The 24002-nt window shown below is 41.5% G+C and overlaps 1 protein-coding gene across 2 annotated transcripts in view; it reads left to right on the top strand.

Annotated features, from left to right (window-relative positions):
• Positions 1 to 7636, top strand: part of map7b (microtubule-associated protein 7b) — a 190138-nt gene extending 182502 nt beyond the window's left edge. Inside the window, exons 17-18 of one of the 2 annotated variants that reach the window (XM_063040442.1) lie at positions 2466 to 2698; positions 5666 to 7636. In XM_063040442.1, coding sequence (XP_062896512.1) covers positions 2466 to 2698; positions 5666 to 5676 — 244 coding nt within the window. In that variant the 3' untranslated portion in view covers positions 5677 to 7636. The remainder of the gene's footprint in view (positions 1 to 2465; positions 2699 to 5665) is intronic. The other variant, XM_063040441.1, reaches the window with a different exon arrangement.
• Positions 7637 to 24002: the final 16366 nt, after the last annotated feature.

Here is a 24002-nt window from a genome sequence, read left to right as displayed (position 1 = left end):
TTATTCTGAATTCTGTTGTTTTCGCATGTACTAACGTAATGTATCGATGTAATGAAATGATCTGTATGGATGGCATGCAAAATAGTATGCCATCCACACAGATAAACTGTCCCTCGATAAATATGATAATTATTGTACCTCATTTTATTTGCCCCGAAGATCCCATCCAAGTTTCTGTTATCCACCGATCTGATTGTTCCAGTCTTCTCATGGGCACCTTTAGTTATACACTCCATAAACCTGTTCACTCATTTCTTAATCCATTAACCATTGCTCGCTGACCTGTATTGGATTCTGGTTAATCAGTATTTGGTGTTTTTTAAATATCCATTGTTTTCAATGGACTTTAGAGGATGCCTAATCCATTATTGGTTGCTGTTTCTTTACTAAGAAGTATATTTCTGCAATTCCCTCCCTTAGAATCTCTTTCATCTTTACTACTATTTCCTCCTTTAAGATTAAGCTTAAAACAATTTTTGACAAAGCTCTTGATCAGCTGTCCTATTGTCCCTCAGCAGTAATTGTTTTCTGTTTTATAGTACTTGTGTGAAACAATTTGCAATGCTTATACTATATTAAGAACAATATAAAATGAGTGTTGATGAGCTTAGAAACATAAGTGGCCCCCTCAAACAACTACCCAGACAATGTACTTTTTGCCAGGAGCACCACAGCTGTTAGAGTTAATCCTTAACATTTTATATTTGATCTCCTAGACACCAACTATATAATACTGTACTTATCACCATTCCAATTTTAGGTTTGAAGTTGTAAACATGCCTGAATTTAAGTCATGATTTTCTGTGCCACAGATTTAAGTAATTTGTAACCTAACAGAAGCAGTCAGATTTATTATCATTAACATGTGATATTTGTTCTGTGGCAGTACAGTACAGACATAAAAATCTAGAAATTACAAAAATAAATAAAAGTGCAAAAGGAATAACAAGGTCAGAAATCTGATGGCTGAAGGGAACAAAGTAAAATGTTGAGCGTGGGGCTTCGCACTTCTGTACCTCCTCCCTTTTGATAGAAACGAGATGAGTACATGTCTCAGACTGTGAGGGTCCATGATGATAGATGCCACCTTGAGGCACTGCCTCTTGACGATGCCCTCAGTGGTTGAGATGGTTGTGCCTATGATGGGTCTACAGTCCTTTGCAGCCTCTTGCTGTCCCTTGCAGTCCTGACCATTGGAGGTTCTGTACCAGACTGCGATGCAAACAGTTAGCATGCTCTTCACTGTATTTTAGAAATTTGCAAGTCTCTGATAGCATAGCAAATCTGCCGAAACTCTTTATGAAGTAGAGCCTCTGGCATGCCACCACCTTGGTTGCTTCAATGGGTTAGGCCCAAATTGGTCATCTGAGATGCTGATGCCCAGGAATACTGGAGAAAACTGGAGCATCCGGAGGAAACCCACACGATCCCAGGGAGGACATACAATATCTTTACATACAGCAGTGGGAATTGAACCGCAGTCTGTGATCTCTGGTGCTGAAGTTCGTGGCACTAACTGTTACGCTAGTATGGCTACCTTAAACTATATGGAGAAAGGTATTATGATTTCATAAGTTACCATATCAGAATCTATTTTGATTATAGAAATTGTAAAAGGGCTATGTTGACATTTGGTTTCACTTATTAACTGCATGTTTTTTGCTTGGTCTTTAGGGAAGAATTAAGTTCCGGTGAAATTACACAGTGGGTTAAAGGAGGTTGTTCAGTTTTTTCTAGCACTCCTGGACTTCTATTGTTGAAGTTGCACCTTTAAAAAAAAAACTCCACAGAAATTTGGAGAAAATATCATTTAACAGTTTAGCACAATAGTTAGAACAGCATAAATTCCTGCAACACAAAATACATTGAACCATAGCTGGAAAATTCCAGACAGCCCTGAGTTGCAGGCCAAATATTTAAATAAAAAAAGATTATACCAGCATCTTATTACTAATTTTGATTATCTGTTCAATGATCTCATGCACAGTTTAGAGACAAAGAAGTGTCCATTCAGTGGTTACATTGCTTCCCCGTACAGATATTTATATTGTTCCACCCTTTGCCTTCCCCAGTTGTCTGTGGCAGCCATGTTTTCATTCTTTCTCAGTTCTGATGAAGTTCCTTTGACATGAAACTTTAACTATTTCTTTTTTCACAGAACCTACCGCACCTGCTGAATTTTTCAAGTATGTTACGTAATTATCTCAGATTTCCAGAATCTGCAGTTTTTACTTTATTCTCCTTCTGATAGCATGATCTTGTGTATAAATAGGTTCCACAAATGCGAGTCACATTGTTCCATCTTTCAGAATAAACACTTTTTGGGTCTGTGTATATTTTGACAGGTTAAACTTTTTAATGGTGTTGATTGGTGTAAAATATCAACAATCACAGCAAATCATCTAGAATCTTAGCATCTATATACTTAAAGTATGTGACAGATCCTTTTTTTTTAAACTCTATAGTTCTTCTGCTCAGAAGATTATCAGAGAGAATGGCATTCCCATGCAGGATGAAAGCTTTGAAGATTACATTGATCTGTCATTTGGAATAAAATCTCCCAGAGTAACTACAGAACCCATTAATAATTGTCAGGATGAAGTTGGAATTCCTGTGAATCCAGTTATTGCATTTGAGGAAAATGGATCCATGGAGTTATCAACCAAAGTAGATGGCATTCAAACTCAGAAAATAGCAGGTATGACGTCTTTTAACCCCACGGTAATAATGCCTGTTATGATTGCATGAGACCAGTAATGGGGCTTTCAGAATGGAAGCCTGAGCTGGAAGAATCAATTTTCTTGAGGGTTGGGAGCTTAAATGATTATGAACTGATGAGGCTTTGGAAAAATTTGACGGTGTGAATGATAATTGTCAAATGAACTCTGTTGCAAGCCACACACATCAAAGTTGCTGGTGAACGCAGCAGGCCAGGCAGCATCTCTAGGAAGAGGTACAGTCGACGTTTTGGGCTGAGACCCTTCGTTAGGACTAACTGAAGGAAGAGTTAGTAAGAGATTTGAAAGTGGGAGGGGGAGGAGGAGATCCGAAATGACAGGAGGGGGAGGGATGGGTCCAAGAACTGGACAGGTGAATCTTTACAGTAGAGGAGGCTGTGGATAGACTTCTCTAAGTTCCGTTAATGCCCCACCTCCCTCTCATACCCCATCCATTATTGCCCATCCTCTGGGCTTCCTCCTCCCCTTTTCTTTCTCCCTAGGCCTCCCATCCCATGATCCTCTCATATCCCTTTTGCCAATCACCTGTCCAGCTCTTGGCTCCATCCCTCCCCCTCCTGTCTTCTCCTATCATTTTCGATCTCCCCCTCCCCCTCCCACTTTCAAATCTCTTACTAACTCTTCCTTCAGTTAGTCCTGATGAACGGTCTCGGCCCGATATATCGACTGTACCTCTTCCTAGAGGTGCTGCCTGGCCTGCTGCGTTCAGCAGCAACTTTGATGTGCGTTGCTTGTAATTCCAGCATCTGCAGATTTCCTCGTGTTTGCGTCTATGGCAAGCCAGTGTGGTTCACCAGTTCTGGAGCAGCAGATAAGAAGATCTTGGTTCTGACTGGGAAATTATAGTAGAAGGAACATTACAGACAAGTAGTCTTCAATCTAACTTGTATTTTAATCAATAATGCAAAGGCATGATTTGACTGCACATCAAAAAATCTTAAACTGTAAAGTAATTGATTAAACAGCCTAAGGGCAAAACTGTTGAATCATCATGAAGAACGAAGGGGAAATTGAACTTTTGCATTTGAAATACTTCACACCTAGCAAAAATGTTATTTCACAAAGTTAGGTAAGTTTTACAAAAACAAAGACTTTAAAGATGTGAGGGTATTTGTAAGTGAGATGAGTAGCTGCCATTACTGGAATAGCTGGATCAGTTTGTGAAGAGCCATCTCCTGCGCATATGGGAGAATGGAATAGAGAATTGTGCTGCTGGGTTTAGGTGAGGAAAGTTGAGTTTCTATTTTATCTATTTTGCATTCACCCTATAGAGTTCAACTGATTCTGTTTAATTGTGCAATTCATCATGCCAGAATATTAAAATGAATTCCATCTTTAAAATTTTAAGCCAACATCTTTTGTTAGTGCATAATAGGGATTCGTCCTGCTGTTTACAAGCTAATGGCAGTAGTATGTTTTTTGGAATCAGGCTGATCCAGATGGAAAATAGCAATTTTTTTTTTTGCCTTAAAATGTGTGGATTATTTTGAATCAAGTGAGGATTAGTTATAAAAGCAGAGGGGATTAATATGTATTTGTTTGGAAGGGACTTGGTGCTATTGCAACTTTTCTGAAATCATCGATAATAGTGTATTTCATTATTTGTAATGATTACTAGGTTCAGTTGCCTATATTAAACTTTGCTTACTTATTCTTGGATGGATTTTTTTCATCAGATACTAATTCCCTTGATTTAAAATTTGTACTAAAACATAGCAGAAATAAATTGGTGGGTATCTAAATATCCCTGCTTTAAACTTCTTCTCTCCTCCACATCTTTGCAGCAGGTCACAATTAATTCGTTCAAGCTATTTTCAAACTTGAAAGAGTAGTACAGGGTTAGGGGAGAACTCTTTGCAGTGCAGAGGAACAGAGAGATCTTTGGGTCCAGATACATGGAGCTTTCAAAGTTGCTGCACAAGTTGATAGTGTGGTTAAGAAGATGTATGGTGGGCTGTCCTTCATTATATTTGGGGACTGAGTACAAGAGCTGTGAGGTTATGTTACAGCTCTATAAAACTCTTTGTTAGGCCACACGGAGTGTTGTATCTAACTTTGGTCACCTCATTATTTGAAGGATGTGGAAGCATTAGAGAGGGTGCAGAGAAGATTTACCAGGATGCTGCCTGGCTGAGAGAACATATCTTATGAGGAAAGGTAGTGTGAGCTCAGGCTTTTCTCTTTGGAACGATGGAGGATGAGAGGCGACCTGTTAGAGGCATGTAAGATTATGCAAGGTATAAATAGTGGACAGCCAGCAGCATCTTTTCACAGGGAAGCAGTGGGCAATACCAGAGATCATCCATTGGTGATAGGGGAGGAAAGTTTAGGGGAGATGTCAGAGGTAGGTTTTTTTTTTACACAGGAAGTGATGGGTACCTGGAATGCGTCCAGGGTAGTGACAGAGGCTAATGCGATAAGGGCATTTAAAATACTCTTAGATAGGCATCCCTCTTGGAGGGTTATGAGCTGTGTAAGGGGGTAAGGGTTAGATTGATCATAGAGTTGTTGTATATTGGCGATGACTACATCATGGGCTGAAGATGTATTTCTATGTTCCATTCTCTCCACTTCTGTTCATAAAGCAATAATGATCAAACTAAATCTCCATGTGTGGTGGGAGTGTTCTGGAGCAAGAAAACTGGCTTTACGAATAATGGAATAATGAAATAACTCCCATCAAGTTCTATCATCTCCATGTACGTGTAGGTCTCAATTTGTGATTTACTGGATGCTACAAAAGAACTCTGATTTTGGAAAATTAATATATTTGTTTTGAATGATGCTCTTTGAACAATGAATTAGATTAATGTCTGATTTCAAATTTGAGCATAATTATCCATAATTAAATTTTAAATAAATTCCATATTTCTATTTCATATTTTAGCTTGCATTAATTTTGCAATCCTCTGTTCTCTGTCTTCCAGAAGTCATTTGACAGTGATGGGCAGGAACGACAAAGTGTGGAGTTCAGTGAGCACACTCAGAATAATTGGAAATCTGTTTGTTTCACGCCATGAAGAATTGCAGTGCAACCTTTCTAAGATCCAGAACTGAAATCTAACCACAACAGTGAGAACAGGAATATTAAATATGCAAAATGCGGGTAGAGAGAAATTCATCATTGCTAACTGAACTTCTAGTTAATTCTGATCACTGGTTAATCATGCTTAGTATGCATCGTATATAAACTGCTTTTCCAACATGCTGCTTCAGGGAATTGGCATTCTTTATAATAAGACAAGAATGACAATGGCGATTTTGTGATGGTGCAGGGAATTACTTCTAAATTTAACAGTACCTTTATTTGTTTTGGAGCACCTATTACTTGAATAAGCCTTGTTGTGCTGCAAGTAGTTGACAATAGGCATTGAGTTATGAACCAATTGGTTTAATATGGCACAATGAGCTCAGCTGAGTTCTACATAATCTCTTAAATACTAATAGAACCCTTTTAGAAGCTTCTCTTGTTACCTCCTTTTCAGAACCTTTTTTAACACCAGCTATGAAAAAAAGATTGAACTAGAGAATATTAAATTAATTTTTAATAGTAAGTCTGTAACTGATAAATAATGCACCCATTTTACATAAGCTGGTTATTAAAATTATTTTGAGCTAATGAATCATTTAATGAAGTATCTCAATATGTTGGTACTGGTTCAGTTTGTGAACAGACAGGTAGTTGTAATGATGTGATCTGATAAGATCATGAGACAAACTTAAAATGACTTAAGTTATACGTATATATAATCTCAAGAAACCTGGTATTTAAGAAAGGCATTCCTTGTATGTGACTTTAACTTGGTAGAGTTGGAGGATTTAAATTTAACTCAATTACATGTTACTGCGCTATCTCAAGTTTAGATATTGCTGCTAGAGAGCATGACAAAAACTTTGCACTTTCTTCCCTTTTTAAGTACTACTGAAATTATTGCAGACTGAATAAAACATGTTCAGGTATCAACTTGTTTTTCTGTCCTAAGATAAAATGCCTTCACAGAAGGATTTCTTTTGCAATTGGTCAGAGACTGAAATTAGTATATTTAGTGGTTTCACTTAAGGCCAGATGGTATATTTTTTGTGGCAAACACTTAATCTAATCTTTGAAAACTTTCATCCATTATGAATTATAAAAAAGCCATTTAGTGGGATGTTCAGTAATCACTGCATAGTTGCATATTTTGTTCTATTTTTCTGTATTGTCTATTAATATCCATGTATATAGAAATTATTTAAAAATTACTTTCTTAAAATTGCTTTTGCTTTAATCTATGTAGATTATGTACAAAAATCATGATTTTGAGTTACTATTTTAAAATTCTAAATTAATTTGCAGTTGTATAGGGATAGCTGGCTCACTAAAGCAATCAGATGTGATTATTGCTAATTTTTACAAGGGGAATGTTCTAAATTTAATTTTTCTAATCCAGAGAATGCTGAAAATTTGACTTTCAGTTTTTTTTTGTACCTCTCGTCTCATTTAAATATGCTGGATTAAATGAGCTGTATATGATTTTGAATATTAATTTGAGGATGCCCATCAAGACATTTTTCTGTATGAGAAACTACAACGAAAGGCTCAGTAAAATCTGCACACATTTGAAGAGAGGTGACCTTTCATTTTCCATTGTTATGCATTTCCCCATCCCACCTGATTTTTGTTTTGTAACTTCAAAAGATTAAAATTTGGAAGAGAAAGTTTGATAATTTACACAAGTAAAATGCAATAAAATAGTTTGTGTAACTAGTCAGTGTGGTAATATCTATTTCTGCTGGACTGATTTGAAAACTTTGTCTCGAATGCACTTTGCACCATTTTGAATTAGATTACAATTCCACTTTTACAACATTGAGAATAAAGAAGTTCTTGTGTACATGTTGTGGGTTTTGCCAATACATGTGCTGAAAGTGCAACAAAATCTGTTCTCAATCATCGTCATTTGTGTCTTCACTTTTTTTCCTCGCTGCTCTAATATTCCCTCACTAAATTTTGTTTTCCACATAACATTGTATTTTGAACAATGGAATCTATAAACTGAGATTATAACCATTGTTTCGCATTCTAGAAGATCAACAAGAAAGTCATCATAATATCATTGCTTTTGTTGCCAGCTGTTCTTTAAGGCACACAGTAAATAAAACGCCACTTCACATTTTAATGAAATAACCAGTCATTAGGGAGAGTGCATAACATGATTTAAAGACATGATTTTAAAAACAAGTATATCTTGACCATTAGATTTTATTGTAATCTGAATATTTTCCTCCGGCACAATATTTTTCCCATTGCACCATCCCCCTCCATTATGTTGATCAATTTATTACCGATAATATTTCAGAATATAAATACTGAAGGCTGCTTTTATGATGGTGCTTGGAGGTATAACACATGGAAGCATAACACAACAGTTTTAATTCTGCCCACTATCAGCAAATCCTATAAATTAACTGAATTCAAAATTAAATTTTCCTGATTTCTATTTAATTTGGTTTTCATGCACAGGTGCGTTGCAGAAGATGTAAAATTAGAAACTGTTTGCAGATTACACTCTGGTTAGGTTACATCTGGAGTACTGAATGCAATTCTGGTCATTCCATTATAGGAAGGGAGCCGAGGCTTGGGAAATGCTGCCTGCATGTACTATAAGGGGAGGTTAGACAAACCTGAGTTATTTTTTCTGGCGTGGCAGAGGCTGGGGAGAGATCTGAGAGATCTTTATGAGAGGCATAGATAGAGTAGACAGAGGGCATCTTCTTGTCTAATATCAGAGGCGTGCATTTAAGGTCAGGGGGAGTAGGTTCAAAGGAGATTTTCAAGGCAAGTGCTTGGAGAGTGGTGGGTGCCTGCAAATGCACTCCCAGGGTGGTGATGGTGAGGACAAAATAGAGGGGTTCAAGAGGCTAAAAGTAAATTTATTATCAAAATGCACATATGTCATCATCTACAACCATTTTCTTGTAGGCAGACTCAATAGATCTATAGAATAATAATCATAACAATCAGTGAAAGGTCATGCAACTTGCATACTCAACCAGTGTGCCGAGGATAACAAACTGAGCAAATAAAAGGGAAAGAACAATGAATAAATAAGCAATAAATACTGCAAATATGCAATAAAAAGTCCTTAAAAGTCCTTCCCAGTCCTTCCCACTGGTTGTGGGAAGATTTCAATGATGGGGCAAGTGAAGTTATCCCCTTTGGTTTGAGAGCCAGTTGGTTGAGAAGTAGCAACTGTTCCTGAACCTGGTGGCATGAGTCCTGAGACTCCTATAACCACCTTCCTCATGGCAGCAGCAAGAAGAGAGCATGCCCTGGTTTGTTCTGGGGGGCGGAGGTGGGTAACCGATGGTGGATGCTGCTTTCCTGCGTCAGCATTTCATGTAGATGTACTTAATGGCTGAGGGGGGCTTTACTTGTCATATCCTCTACTTTTTGTAGGATTTTGTGTTCAAGGGTATTGGTTTTTCCACACCAATCTCTGATGCAGCCAGTCAATATACTCTGCACCACACACCTATAGAAGTTTGTCAAAGTTTTAGATGTCATGTTGAATCTCTACAAACTCCTAAGGAAGCAGAGGAGCTGCAATGCTTTCTTTGTAATTACATTTAAAGATTCATTTTATTGTCAAAGTATGCATGTACAACACAACTCTGATAATCATCTCCATGGAATACAGAAAAATATGGAAACTGTTGGGGGGGGCGGTGAGACATCAATCCCTGCCCCCTCCCTTGCACAAAAAACTTAACAGATTGTCCACGTGGAAAAAAAAACCAACGGAAAATCAGACCCCAGATCACCATCTCCTCCTCACACAAAAAAAACATGGCCCACCCACTAATTGGCAACAAGAAAGAAAACCTACAAAACTGGAGACCAATATAAACTACAGTATAATAATCACATAAATCTCAGAAATTCAAAAGCCTCTTTCTGTCAGTATCGAGGAGGATGGCTGCATGAACTGGCTTCTTCCATGAAGAGCGACGGCCACACCGGGTCTGAATACCACAGCAACCCAGCTGCTGACCACCGTTGACCCCATGGCCTCCATACTGGGGTCTGCAAGTGAGGAAATCAAGGATGCAATTGCACAAGGAGGTATTAAGGCCAAGATCTTGGAGCTTATTGATTAGTTTTGAAGGGACAATAGTGTTGAATACTGGGCTATTTTCAATAAAGGGCATCCTCATATATGCATCTTTGCTGTCCAGATGTTCAGATTGAGCATCTGCTGTGGACGTGTTACCCGATAGTCAAATTGGAGCAAATCTAAGTTGCTTCTCAGGCATCACCAGCCTCTCAAAACACTTCTTCACTGTGGATGTAAGTGCTACTGGCTGATGGTCATTGAGGCAAGTCACCTCGCTCTTCTCGAGCACCGGTGCAATTGAAGCAGGTGGGTACTACACACTGCTGAAGCAAGAGGTTAAAGATCTCAGTCAACACTCCAGCTAGTTGAACAACACAGGTCTTTAGTACTTGGCCAAGTACCCTGTCTGGGCCGGGTGCTCTTCATGGCTTCACCTCCTGAAGCCAGCTCACACATCGGTCTTAGAGACTGAAATCAAGATGTGGGAGTTCGTGATGGTACCTCCATGCTCTTAGATAGGGACATGAACGTTCAGGAAATGGGAAGTTATGGGTGTTGTATATGTAGCCCCCCCGGCCACCCTCAGGGTCGCTCGGCTTTCTGTTGTGTAGGGAAATAGCCCTCGGCCCCGCCAAACTGGGGAATCAGTGTGATGTGCTGTGTGATGTACCCCACCCCGCCCAAATAACCAACAATACACCAGATACGATTAAATGATTTACAGTTTATGGATATTACTGGAACTATATAATTAATAGACAATAAAATATAAGAGGAGAATAAAAGGCGCCACACATCAAAGTTCAATCTCTTCGTGCACAAACAGTTGGAGCTCAGGGCCCTTCTTCTTCACCCTGCGACTCCTTGGACCACCTCGACCAGACGCTCCACACGAGTCCGTCTCCGTCTCCTCCCCGAATGCCCTGCTCGGAGTCCGACCCCGTTAGCGGACTCACAGCACCTGGTCCATCTTCTGTCTCGCTCTCCCACCTTCTCCCCCAAAACCCTGCGCATACAAATCTTGCAGATACACCAAAATCATAACAACTATCCCAATTGGTTAATAGCAGCCTGCTATCTGTATTAACCCAAGCAAATGTCTAGCTGGAGACTTTCTCAGCATTTAACATAACAAAGAAGCATTCCCGATTATAACATAACAAAGAAGCCATTTTAATTAGCCTCCGCAGTAACATAAAAGACGAAACCCCCTTACACTCTCCCCCCACCAAATAAAGTCATGTTCTCATGACTTCTAAATAACTTGCCAACCAGTCCTGCAGACACACATACACAGATACACACAGTGACAGTGCTCCCCAAACAGTGGATCTTACGCCCGTCCCACGGGCGCTACATAGGCCAACCTATGTGGGAGCTCCGAGACCTCCGTACCCCCTCACCTAAACCCAAAAGGCTCAGACACTTCTAGGAATACCTCGGACCTGCTTGCCAACTCCTCGGAGCCCCCTGTCCTGTGTCCGGGGCCCCGCTTATTTTCCTTCCTGATCCTGCCGTAACTCAGACTGCCCACAGCTAGCCCTCCCCTCTACACCTGACTCAGTGGGAGAAGGGCCAAAGGTCTCTTCCTCAATCACGGGGAAGTTAGCGAAAGGCAGCATGTACCACATGTGCAGCACATCATCCTTCAAATCCATATTCTTCCTCATTCCCTCGACCGGTAGCTGCTGTTTAAGTTTCTCCAAACTGAAACATTTAGTCGGGGCTACCCCTTCAGCCTCCTGCAGTCGAGACGTCAGCTTCTTCGGGGACTCCAACTCTCGCCACAGCCTCCGCAGTTCTGACTCAGGGTTCTTGGCCATCTCCATCTGGGACGCAGTTACCCCACCAACTTCTTCCACCCTGACCTGAAAAGCAGCAGTTAAAGAACGTTCAGCCTCCGGTTTTCCGCGATCTGTCCTCTATTTCTTTACCTCCTCGGGAGTGTAGTCAAACTCCCCTCCCTGGGCTCTCGGCTTTCTGTCGGCCTTAGTCAGAACACTTCCTTGATCTTCCCCAACTTGTAAGTCTTCCAATCTCTTCTGAATCGATGTCTTGAATTTCTGCTGATCCCTTTGAAGGTGGGTCATTGTTTCTTCTCGCTGGATTAATTCATCAGTACATGACCGCAGTGTCGGCTCGGAATTCCGTTGCTCCTTCTCCACGTTGATGAGCGTGAATTCCAAGTCTGCAATGGTCATCCCACAAGTGCAGCACTCAGACCCCGAGCAGAGCATTCAGGGAGGAGACAGAGATGGACTCCTGTGGAGCGTCTGGTTGACCACCATTGTTGGTCCCAGGCGGCTGGTCGAGGTGGTCCGAGGGGTCGCAGGGTGAAGAAGAAGAGTCCTGAGCTCCAACTGTTTGTGCACGAAGAGATTGAACTTTGATAAGTGTGGTGCCTTTTATTCTTCTTGTATATTTTATTCTCTATTAATTATATAGTTCCAGTAATATCTATAAACTGTAAATCATTTAATCGTATCTGGTGTATTGTCGGTTATTTGGGCGGGGTGGGATACATCACACAACATCCACACAAACTGATTCCCCAGTTTGGCGGGGCTGAGGGCTGTTTCCCTAGACGACAGCGAGCCGAGCGACCCTGAGGGTGGCCGGGGGGGCTACATATAGGCAAAAGGAGTTAGTTTGGTTCGTTTTTGGTTACTAATTTAATTAGTTTGGCTCAACATTCTGAGCGGAATCTCTTGTTCCTGTGCAGTACTTGCCACACTATTAGAGTGACAGAGGATACACCTTTCCGAGAGAGGTTTTGCTGGTTAGCACCAGTTGAAGATGCTTGGCAGCACCTGCTTACACTGAAAGAAGCTAAGTGCAGTCATAAGGCAAGGGGACCTGAGCCACTGGAAGGTACAAGTGATAGACAGGGGAGACATCCTCTAGTAGACAGGAAAGGTCACAAGGGGTGCCTGAGGCTGAAGAAGCTGATGATGAGATAAGGTCTCAGAGAATCAGGAAACCCCCAGACAGCCTGAATATGATGAACGAGGGAAACAGTGTTAAGTCCATCCCAATAGTGAGATATGTTACTTCCATTTACAAATGGATTGGGAGTCCTGAAATCACAAAATTCATTTGTGTCATTAAAAATGGTTTAATAAGTTCCAAAACATGAGGACATGACTATTTTTGGTGGTGGAGGGGAGGGGTAGTGTAATGCCCTGGTTAAGATTTCCACTGCGATGTTGTGAAATTGTTTATATTAGCAGTTTTCCATAAAAGCAGTGTACCAAGCTGGAAAGTGTGTTTTGACTCCAGCTAAGATAAAGACCATGTTGTCCAACTTAGGAATGCTCTGTCAGCCAATCAGGATTGTGGGATGTGAGAGAAGTTTCGAGAGAGTTGTGGGGAAGAGTTTTCTGAAGGACAGTAGTTTGGTTTGGAGTCTTTTGGCAGAAGCTGAGGAGCGGGGCACAAGGGAAGATGCTGCAGAATGCCGTTGGAAGGAGAGTCCCCGTTGCAAGAAGCGCTGTGTGCAGATGAATGGCTCCAAGGAAGAAAGGCCAATCCTCCTGAGAGAGGGCCAGTTTGTTCGAGATGGGCTCAGAGGGAAGTTTGGAATGTGCCGGATGCTTTCACACAAGCCAGCATGTGAGTAAAGGGATACAACCCCGAATACTCCAGTATGAGCTCCATGTTGGACTGGTTTAATCGTAATGGGCCCTTTTCCTTTTAACTGTTTGAAAAAGCTGAAATTGATAAATACACTCTATTTATATTTCTATGCAGTGTACGATGTATTGTTTCTTGCCTACTGATAATTGTGTATGGGCAGTATTTATACAGCATTCACTCAAATCAAGGTTCCTTTAATCGGAGCATCATGACGTTCCTGTTTGGTTGAACCTCAAACCACACCGATGCTAGATGTATATTGTTCATGAAAGGTGGCCCTCTCACCGCTAGGCCACGTGGCCATTAGCAAAGTTAGCTAACGAGCCGTATTTGCATACCAGCCCTGGTGAGAGGGTTACATTTCTTAACATTTTATTGTTAAACTGGAAGAACTGAAGAAATCTGAATTTTATTCCACTGTCTTCAGCTTGTAGCCAATAGAACCACATTCAAAACCAGCAACCAAAACCTATTTTCTGCTTCTTAGTGTATAAAGCCCAAAAGCTTAGCTTAGTTAACTTGACTTATTAAAAGATGTGTGCATACTTGTGCAATGCCCTGGTTAAGATTTCTCCTGCTATGCTGTGAGGTAATTTTATTTGAGCAGTTTTCTGCAAAAGCAGTGTGTCCTGTTAGTGATAGAGGTTTGTCTTCAGCTGACCTTGAAGGAGACTAGTGTTGAAATTGCGGGGGCCCTAGCAGAAATATTTAAAATGTCGCTGTCTACGGGTGAAGTGCCGGAGGATTGGAGAGTGGCTCATGTTGTTCCGTTGTTTAAAAAAGGATCGAAAAGTAATCCGGGAAATTATAGGCCGGTAAATTTAACGTCGGTAGTAGGTAAGTTATTGGAGGAAGTACTAAGAGACAGAATCTATAAGCATTTGGATAGACAGGGACTTATTAGGGAGAGTCAACATGGCTTTGTGCGTGGTAGGTCATGTTTGACCAATCTGTTGGAGTTTTTCGAGGAGGTTACCAGGAAAGTGGATGAAGGGAAGGCAGTGGATATTGTCTACGTGGACTTCAGTAAGGCCTTTGACAAGGTCCCGCATGGGAGGTTAGTTAGGAAAATTCAGTCACTAGGTATACATGGAGAGGTGGTAAATTGGATTAGACATTGGCTTGATGGAAGAAGCCAGAGAGTGGTGGTACAGAATTGCTTCTCTGAGTGGAGGCCTGTGACTAGTGGTGTGCCACAGAGATCAGTGCTGGGTCCATTGTTATTTGTCATCTATATCAATGATCTGGATGATAATGTGGTAAATTGGATCAGCAAGTTTGCTGATGATACAAAGATTGGAGGTGTAGTAGACAGTGAGGAAGGTTTTCAGAGCCCGCAGAGGGACTTGGACCATCTGGAAAAATGGGCTGAAAAATGGCAGATGGAGTTTAATACTGACAAGTGTGAGGTATTGCACGTTGGAAGGACAAACCAAGGTAGAACATACAGGGTTAATAGTAAGGCACTGAGGAGTGCAGTGGAACAGAGGGATCTGGGAATACAGATACAAAATTCCCTAAAAGTGTCGTCACAGGTAGATAGGGTCGTAAAGAGAGCTTTTGGTACATTGGCCTTTATTAATCGGAGTATTGAGTATAAGAGCTGGAATGTTATGATGAGGTTGTATAAGGCATTGGTGAGGCCGAATCTGGAGCATTGTGTTCAGTTTTGGTCACCAAATTACAGGAAGGATATAAATAAGGTTGAAGGAGTGCAGAGAAGGTTAACAAGGATGTTGCCAGGACTTGAGAAACTCAGTTACAGAGAAAGGTTGAATAGGTTAGGACTTTATTCCCTGGAGCGTAGAAGAATGAGGGGAGATTTGATAGAGGTATATAAAATTATGATGGGTATAGATAGAGTGAATGCAAGCAGGCTTTTTCCACTGAGGCAAGGGGAGAAAAAAACCAGAGGACATGGGTTAAGGGTGAGGGGGGAAAAGTTTAAAGGGAACATTAAGGGGGGCTTCTTCACACAGAGAGTGGTGGGAGTATGGAATGAGCTGCCAGACGAGGTGGTAAGTGCGGGTTCTTTTTTAACATTTAAGAATAAATTGGACAGATACATGGATGGGAGGTGTATGGAGGGATATGGTCCGTGTGCAGGTCAGTGGGACTAGGCAGAAAATGGTTCGGCACAGCCAAGAAGGGCCAAAGGGCTTGTTTCTGTGCTGTAGTTTCTATGGTTCTATGGTTAAGAATGTTGTGTCAGCCAATTGTAACTTCCTGCCTGGTGGAAGACTCGGGAGAGCTGGGCTGGATCAGATTTCTGAAGGACAGTAGTCTGACTTGGGGTCTTTTTGCCAGGAGTCATGGAGTGGGGCACATGGGAAAGGGCCACAGGATGCCATTCAAAGGAGAGACCCCATTGTAAGAAGTACTTTGTGCAGATCAATGGCACCAAGGAGGAAGGGCCAGTGCTCCCGGGAAAGCCAGTTTATTCAAGGTGGTCATTTGGCAGGAAGTGTGGGGAGAAGAGCACCAGGGAAGATGCCTGGAGGATCCCATCCAAAGGGGGAGACCTTATTGCAAGGAGTGCTTCGCAGGGCAAAGGATTCCAATAAGGGAAGTTCTATCCGTGGTTGGTGATGGGAATTAAGCGCCTTGAGTAAAGTGATACACCCAGCTACTACAGAAATGATCTCCAATGTTTATGTGCGCATTAAAGGCTGATTTGTACTCGTGTTACATGCTCAAGGAGATCTGTTTTTGTGTGAGAATGCTGTAATGGTCTTTTGGAGGTCACCTGATGTGATTTTCCCGCTGACGTGAGGTCACGTGATGACATGTGCCCTGTGACAATATAAGGGTCGACTCAGGTGACGCAGGGGGATTTTCTGAGTTTGTAGATTTCCAGGTAGAACGTGTTATGCCTCCGTTTCTGTTGCGTGTTTGTTTTTGTGACACAGTTTCATTTTTTAAAATGGAAGATGCGTTCCCTTACAAGATTTGTATTATTGAACTGGAAAATTGTGGCTGGAAGTGCCAATCTACTCAATTCCGACAGTTTTGAAGGGAGAGTGAAGAATTCGTCGAAGTGAAGGATCGAGACAAGTCGGCATCGTTTGGCAGTTTAATAAAGGATCGACCTTATTGAGTCTTCGTTGAAGAGATGCTGCATTGAGATAACTCTTGCAATAGAGCAATGAGTTCATGCAAAGTCTCTCTCTCTCTAAAAGGAATTTAAGGTCAGTCGATTTAAGCTGTTTATTTTCGGCATCGGAAATCCTGTGGACAGAACCGACAGTAAAGGTGCGTCGGTGAAGCAATCCTTCTCCAGAGAAGTCTCTCCCAATTGAATGTGTAAAACTGTTGGACTTTTGAAGTTATCATTTTAAGAATTGTATCTGACTGTATCGCTTTAAGAACTGTTTTCAGCATTTAACGCTTTTAAGAACCAGAGCCGAGTGGAGTTGATGAAGTGCGTACCTGTTTAACCTCTGGTTAAAGTTTTCCTTTTTTTTCCCCTTATCGCTTATAAGTGTTTAATAAATGTTGGTTTGTTTTTATAAAACCTGTCTCGGTTAACATTCATTGTTGCCGGTTACGTAACACTTGTGCATCATATGTACGCCATAGGTACCGTGTACCCTTCGCCAAAGGGTGACGTGCACCTCCCCAGAAATGTAACTCGCATGTCATGGCGACGCAGACCACAACAACTGTGATCGGTCCGCTTGGTAGCATCGCATTTCATCATACGCATTTCTGGTTGGTTTTCTCCGCCATGTCTGTGCACTGATACAAAATAAATGGCTGGAGGCAATGAACCAAATCGTCAAACCTACCTGCCGACACCCGAAAATATTTGAAATGCATCTCCTCATCCATGTCTCTCACGAAGAAACTCAACGCAGTGGCATAGAAACCCCACCGCCAACTAGCGTTTTGGCGGTGAATTGCAGAGCGATGCAGACACAACTATGCATGCTCACTGCGGCGTAGAGCTACGCAAAAGTATAAATCAGGCCTACGGCGTAGCCCGTACGCACAAGTATAAATCAGCCTTTAGACTGGTTTAGCTGTAATGGGTTCTTTTTATTTTTTTTCCCCTCTGTTACCAGTTTGATAAAGTTGAAAATTGGTAAACATTCTTTCCTTATAATTTTATGCCGTAACTAAATACTCTCTCGTATTCACATTTCCTGCAATACCTTCAGGTCAGACACTTCTTACAAGAATATTTAAGTAATTTTCCATATATACAGGATTCTGACCTGTTCGATATTATTTTAAAAATGAACCCTTTAGTGAAAGGTTTTATTGGGAAAATTTATCATTCATTGTTACAACAGCACAGTTATCCTGCATTTAAGATTAAGCAAGATTGGGAGAGAGAGATTAACATGACCTTGACAACAGAGGATTGGTTGCGGATTTTGAAGTTGGTTAACTCACCTTCGATCTGTGCCAGTCACTCTTTAATTCAATTTAAAATTGTACATCATTATTATTTGATGAAGGAGAGACTGTCTAAAATATTTCCTAATGTTGATAACAACAGGAATTCTGCAGATGCTGGAAATTCAAGCAACATACATCAAAGTTGCTGGTGAACGCAGCAGGCCAGGCAGCATCTATAGGAAGAGGCGCAGTCGACGTTTCAGGCCGAGACCCTTCGTCAGGACCTGACGTCCTGACGAAGGGTCTCGGCCTGAAACGTCGACTGCGCCTCTTCCTATAGATGCTGCCTGGCCTGCTGCGTTCACCAGCAACTTTGATGTATGTTGTTCCTAATGTTGATATTCAGTGTGATCGATGTAAAACTGAGACAGCTACATCGACACACATGTTTTGGTTGTGTTTTGTATTGAAACATTTTTGGAAAATTATTTTTTCTACAATTTCTAAAGTTTTAAAAATTAATTTACAACCTAATGAATTGACAGCTTTGTTTGGTATAACCCCTCAATATATTCATGGTATTTCTCTACCAGACCAACGTGTAATTGCATTCGTTACATTATTGGCCAGAAGGGCGATTTTGTTGAAATGGAAAGATGCTTCTGCTCCTACTTTGATACAATGATTCTCTCAGGTGATGCTATGTCTTAGTTCGGAGAAAATCAGAAGTCGAACTTTTGGTCCTAGATTTGATTTCAAGAAAAGGTGGGGTTCATTTGCCCGCTACTATCATCTGATTTGAGTTAATTAATATGGTTTCCTTCTGATTTTTGTTTAAATGGATTTGAGTTGGCGGATTGATGTTTTTCTTTTATGGAAGCTTGTATGACGTACAGCTCCGGGGTTGTGCTCCCAGTGGGTTTTTTTTTTCTGTTTTTTTTAGTTAGTAGGGTTTTTTCTCTTAGTTAATAGAGGTTCTTTTTTCTCTCTTTTTTTCTTTCAAAAAAATATTCTTAACACTTTATTTTTCCTTATTATTATTGATATATTGCTTAGCTTTGTTAATAAGTTATTTGCTAATTTAATTCTTTATTGTACATATTGACATATTGACTTGATTATCTTAATGTATTTTTGTTGATCTTTAATAATTAATAAAAAAGATTTTAAAAATGAAAATTAAATTTTATGCTGATGTATGACCTGTTATTTTTTTAGGCTACCAATAACAATGTATGGGCAATATTAACACAGTATTTGCTGAAATGAAGGTTCCTTTAATCAGGAAATCCCAACTGTTTTGTGTGGTCGAGACCCAGATCATACTCTAGACCAGGGGGTTCCCAACCCGTTTTTGCACCGCGGACTGGTTTAATATTGACGATATTTCTTGCGGACTAGCTGACGCAGGTGGGGGGGGTGTTCAAGTTCAACAGTGCGTGACAGTGAATGAGGACATGTGCAGCTGACTCATATCATTTCATATCGCCAGATCATATTGTTTCCTCGTGGCCCAGTAGCACATCTTTGCGGCCTGGTGGTTGGGGACCACTGCTCTGGACATATATTGCTTATGTAAGGTAGCTTTCTCACTGCTGAGTCACTTGGCTATTAGCAGAGTTAGCTAGCGGGCCAAGGTTGTATACAAACCCAGTGAGAAGATTTGAGGGGGCTCATCCGGGATTTCAGATTGCTGTGTGAATGCTGTCTAAGGATTGATTAAGTGATTTACTTGTTGTTTAAGCTAGTGTTTAAACTAATGTTGGTGGAAAGTGAGTTGTGTTGTAATTAAGGGACTTATGGATGCCATGAGGATTAAGGTGCAATTTGAAGTGGTTATCCACAAGTAATGCTTGTGTTCTGAGCGGGATGGATATTCAAATCCCCAGTGAAATGCTCTTGAATTCTGTAAAAGTAAGGTGGAAAGTTACACTGGTTGAATGGCGTTTTGACCAATCAGCTGGTAAGGACACCACTCAAGTCCAGGCTACCAATGACGTGACTGAAGTCATGCCACCCGATGAGATAGGCGAGCCCGGAGGGTGGGACCATGGGCAGTCCATATTTTTGGAGAAGGTGAGATGTAGCTGAGGGTGAAGACTTTAAAGACAAGTTGTTCTTGTTTCTGCGAAGTGAGGGAAAGAAGGTGTCTGATGTGAGAAGCCTAATAAGTCCTTCAACTGTTGATTTAAGTTCTGAGCGGGTTTCAGCTATTACATCGTTGGTTGTAAACTTTCAAAGAGTACCTGTGGAGAGCCAAAGTTATTGTAAGCTGAGAATTTTCTCTGCAGTTAAGCCCACACTCACTGGGGAAGAGGTTCCTAAAGTCAGAAAACCCATTAGCTATGTCAGCTAATTACCTGCAAGCTCTGGAAGATGCTTTTGGCACTGATGAAAGTGCAGCTGATCTGAGGATGAAGTTTAGGCACTCATTCCAGGAGGAAGGAGAAAAGATGACTATCTTTTCAGGTTGGACAAACTGCTGTATTGCTTGTGCCACAAAGGGGGCACCCAACTGTTTGAAAAAAATTGCTTGAGGATGGAGCATGTTCCGAAGGGTGTGCTGTCACATGATGTGATTGCGCTACGTATTTTAATGACCCACAAGATGCACCCGCTTTCATCTTTTACCCAGTTACTCAGAGAAATTAGGAGGAAAAAATGATTGTGAAACAGAACATTAGCAGAGTTAGCTAATGAGCCCAGTTTCTATAGCAGCCTGGTGGGAGGATTACATTTGAATGAACAAAACTAAATTATGCCATCATACTATGTGCATCCCAAAAAAAAATCCAAATTCAGTCTGTTATGTCTGATCAATGGACTGAAAGATCTATGTAAAACTTACCTACCTAAGATATACAGTCAAGAATACTGGTGGACAGCTTGCTAATTAGTTGGCAGAAAAGATTCATTTCTGTCAAGCATGGAAGCCTACATTGCTAACATGAGGTGGGGGTGTGGCACTGTTGATCAGAGATAGTGTCACAGCTGCAGAAAAGGAGGAAGTCATGGAGGGATTGTCTATGGAGTCTCTGTGGGTGGAAGTTAGGAACAGAAAGGGGTCAATAACTCTACTGAGTGTTGTTTATAGACCTCCCAATAGTAACAGGGACATTCAGGAGCAGATAGGGAGACAGATTCTGGAATGGTGCAATAATAACAGGGTTGTCGTGGTGGGAGATTTTAATTTCCCAAATATTAGACATAGACATAGAAAATAGGTGCAGGAGTAGGCCATTCGGCCCTTCGAGCCTGCACCGCCATTTATTATAATCAAGGCTGATCATCCAACTCAGAACCCTGCACCAGCCTTCCCTCCATACCCCCTGACCCCCGTAGCCACAAGGGCCATATCTAACTCCCTCTTAAATATAGCCAATGAACTGGCCCCAACTGTTTCCTGTGGCAGAGAATTCCACAGATTCACCACTCTCTGTGTGAAGAAGTTTTTCCTAATCTCAGTCCGAAAAGGCTTCGCCTTTATCCTCAAACCGTGACCCCTCGTTCTGGACTTCCCCAACATCGGGAACAATCTTCCTGCATGTAGCCTGTCCAATCCCTTTAGGATCTTATACGTTTCAATCAGATCCCCCCTCAATCTTCTAAATTCCAACGAGTACAAGCCCAGTTCATCTAGTCTTTCTTCATATGAAAGTCCTGCCATCCCAGGAATCAATCTGGTGAACCTTCTTTGTACTCCCTCTATGGCAAGGATGTCTTTCCTCAGATGAGGGGACCAAAACTGCACACAATACTCCAGGTGTGGTCTCACCAAGGCCTTGTACAACTGCATGGTGTGGTCTCACCAAGGCCTTGTACAATTAATTTGCATCTCCCTAGAACAAGGGGTTTAGATGGGGTGGAGTTTGTTAGGTGTGTTCAGGAAGGTTTCTTGACACAGTATGTAGATAAGCCGACAAGAGGAGAAGCTGTACCTGATTTGGAATTGGGAAATGAACCTGGTCAGGTGTCAGGTCTCTCAGTTGGAGAGCATTTTGGAGATAGTAATCACAATTCTATCTCCTTTACCATAGCATTGGAGAAGGATAGGAACAGACAAGTTAGGAAAGCATTTAATTGGAGTAAGGGGAAATATGAGGCTATCAGGCAGGAACTTAGAAGCATAAATTGGAAACAGATGTTCTCAGGGAAATGTACGGAAGAAATGTGGCAAATGTTCAGGGGATATTTGTGTGGAGTTCTGCATTGGTACGTTCCAATGAGACAGAAGGATAGTAGGGTACAGGAACAGTGGTGTACAAAGGCTGTTGTAAATCTAATCAAGAAGAAAAGAAGAGCTTACGGAAGGTTCAAAGAGCTAGGTAATGATAGAGATCTAGAAGATTATAAGTCTAGCAGGAAGGAGCTTAAGAAAGAAATTAGAAGAGCCAGAAGGAGCCAGGAGAAGGCCTTGGTGGACAGGATTAAGAAAAACCCCCAAGTCATTCTACAAGTATGTGAAGAACAAGAGGGTAAGACATGAGAGAATAGGACCAATCAAGTGTGACAGTGGAAAAGTGTGTATGGAACTGGAGGAGATAGCAGAAGTACTTAATGAATACTTTGCTTCAGTATTTACTACGAGAAAGGATCTTGGCAATTGTAGGGATATCTTACAGTGGACTGAAAAGCTTGAGCATGTAGATATTAAGAAAGAAGATGTGCTGGAGCTTTTGGAAAGCATAATTTGGATAAGTCACCGGGACCAGATGGGATGTACCCCAGGCTTCTGTGGGAGGCAAGAGGGGAAAGTGCTGAGCCTCTGGCAATGATCTTTGTATCATCAATGGGGACGGGAGAGGTTCTAGTGGATTGGAGGGTTGCGGATGTTGTTCCTTTATTCAAGAAAGGGAGTAGAGATAACCCAGGAAATTATAGACCAGTGAGTCTTACTTCAGTGGTTGGTAAGTTGATGGAGAAGATCCTGAGAGGCAGGATTTATGAACATTTGGAGAGATATAATATGATTAGGAATATTCAGCATGGCTTTGTCAAAGGCAGGTCGTGCCTTACGAGCCTGATTGAATTTTTTGAGGATGTGACCAAATACATTGATGGAAGTATTGCAGTAGATGTAGTGTATATGGATTTTAGCAAGGCATTTGATAAGGTACCCCATGCAAGGCTTATTGAGAAAGTAAGGAGACATGGGATTCAAGAGGACATTGCTTTGTGGATCCAGAACTGGCTTGCCAACAGAAGGCAAAGAGTGGTTGTAGACAGGTCATATTCTGCATGGAAGTCAGTGACCAGGGGTGTGCCTCAGGGATCTGTTCTGGGACCCATACTCTTCGTGATTTCTACAAATGACCTGGATGAGGAAGTGGAAGGATGGGTTAGTAAATTTGCTGATGACACAAAGGTTAGGGGTGTTGTGGATAGTGTGGAGGGCTGTCAGAGGTTACAACAGGACATTGATAGGTTGCAAAACTGGGCTGAGAAGTGGCAGATGGAGTTCAACCCAGATAAATGTGAGGTGGTTCATTTTGGTAGGTCAATTATGATGGCAGTATTAATGGTAAGATTCTTGGCAGTGTGGAGGATCAGAGGGATCTTGGGGTCCAAGTCCATAGGACACTCAGAGCTGCTGCGCAGGTTGTCTCTGTGGTTAAGAAGGCATACAGTGCATTGGCCTTCATCAATCGTGCAATTGAATTTAGGAGCCGAGAGGTAATGTTGCAGCTATATAGGACCCTGGTCAGACCCCATTTGGAGTACTGTCCTCAGTTCTGGTTGCCTCACTACAGGAAGGATGTGGAAACCATAGAAAGGGTGCAGAGGAGATTTACAAGGATGTTGCCTGGATTGGGGAGCATGCCTTATGAGAATAGGTTGAGTGGACTCGGCCATTTTTCCTCGGAGTGACGATGAGAGGTGACTTGATAGAGGTGTATAAGATGATGAGAGGCATTGATTGTGTGGATAGTCAGAAGCATTGAGCGTGTGGATAATCAGAGGCTTTTTCCGAAGGTTGAAATGACTAACATGAGAGGGCACAGTTTTAAGGTGCTTGGAAGTAGGTACAGAGGAGATGTCAGGGGTAAGTTTTTGTTTACGCAGAGTGGTGAGTGTATGGAATGTGCTGCTGGCAATGGTGGTGGAGGCAGATATGATAGGGTTCTTTTAAGAGACTCCTGGATAGGTACATGGAGCTTAGGAAAATAGAGGGCTATGGGTAACCCTA

The sequence above is a fragment of the Mobula hypostoma genome, chromosome 2 (assembly GCF_963921235.1).
Source record: "Mobula hypostoma chromosome 2, sMobHyp1.1, whole genome shotgun sequence".
In the NCBI taxonomy this organism is placed as follows: Eukaryota; Metazoa; Chordata; class Chondrichthyes; order Myliobatiformes; family Myliobatidae; genus Mobula; species Mobula hypostoma.
The sequence above is the reverse complement of the archived record's forward strand: the minus strand, read 5'-3'. Positions and strand labels throughout refer to the sequence as shown.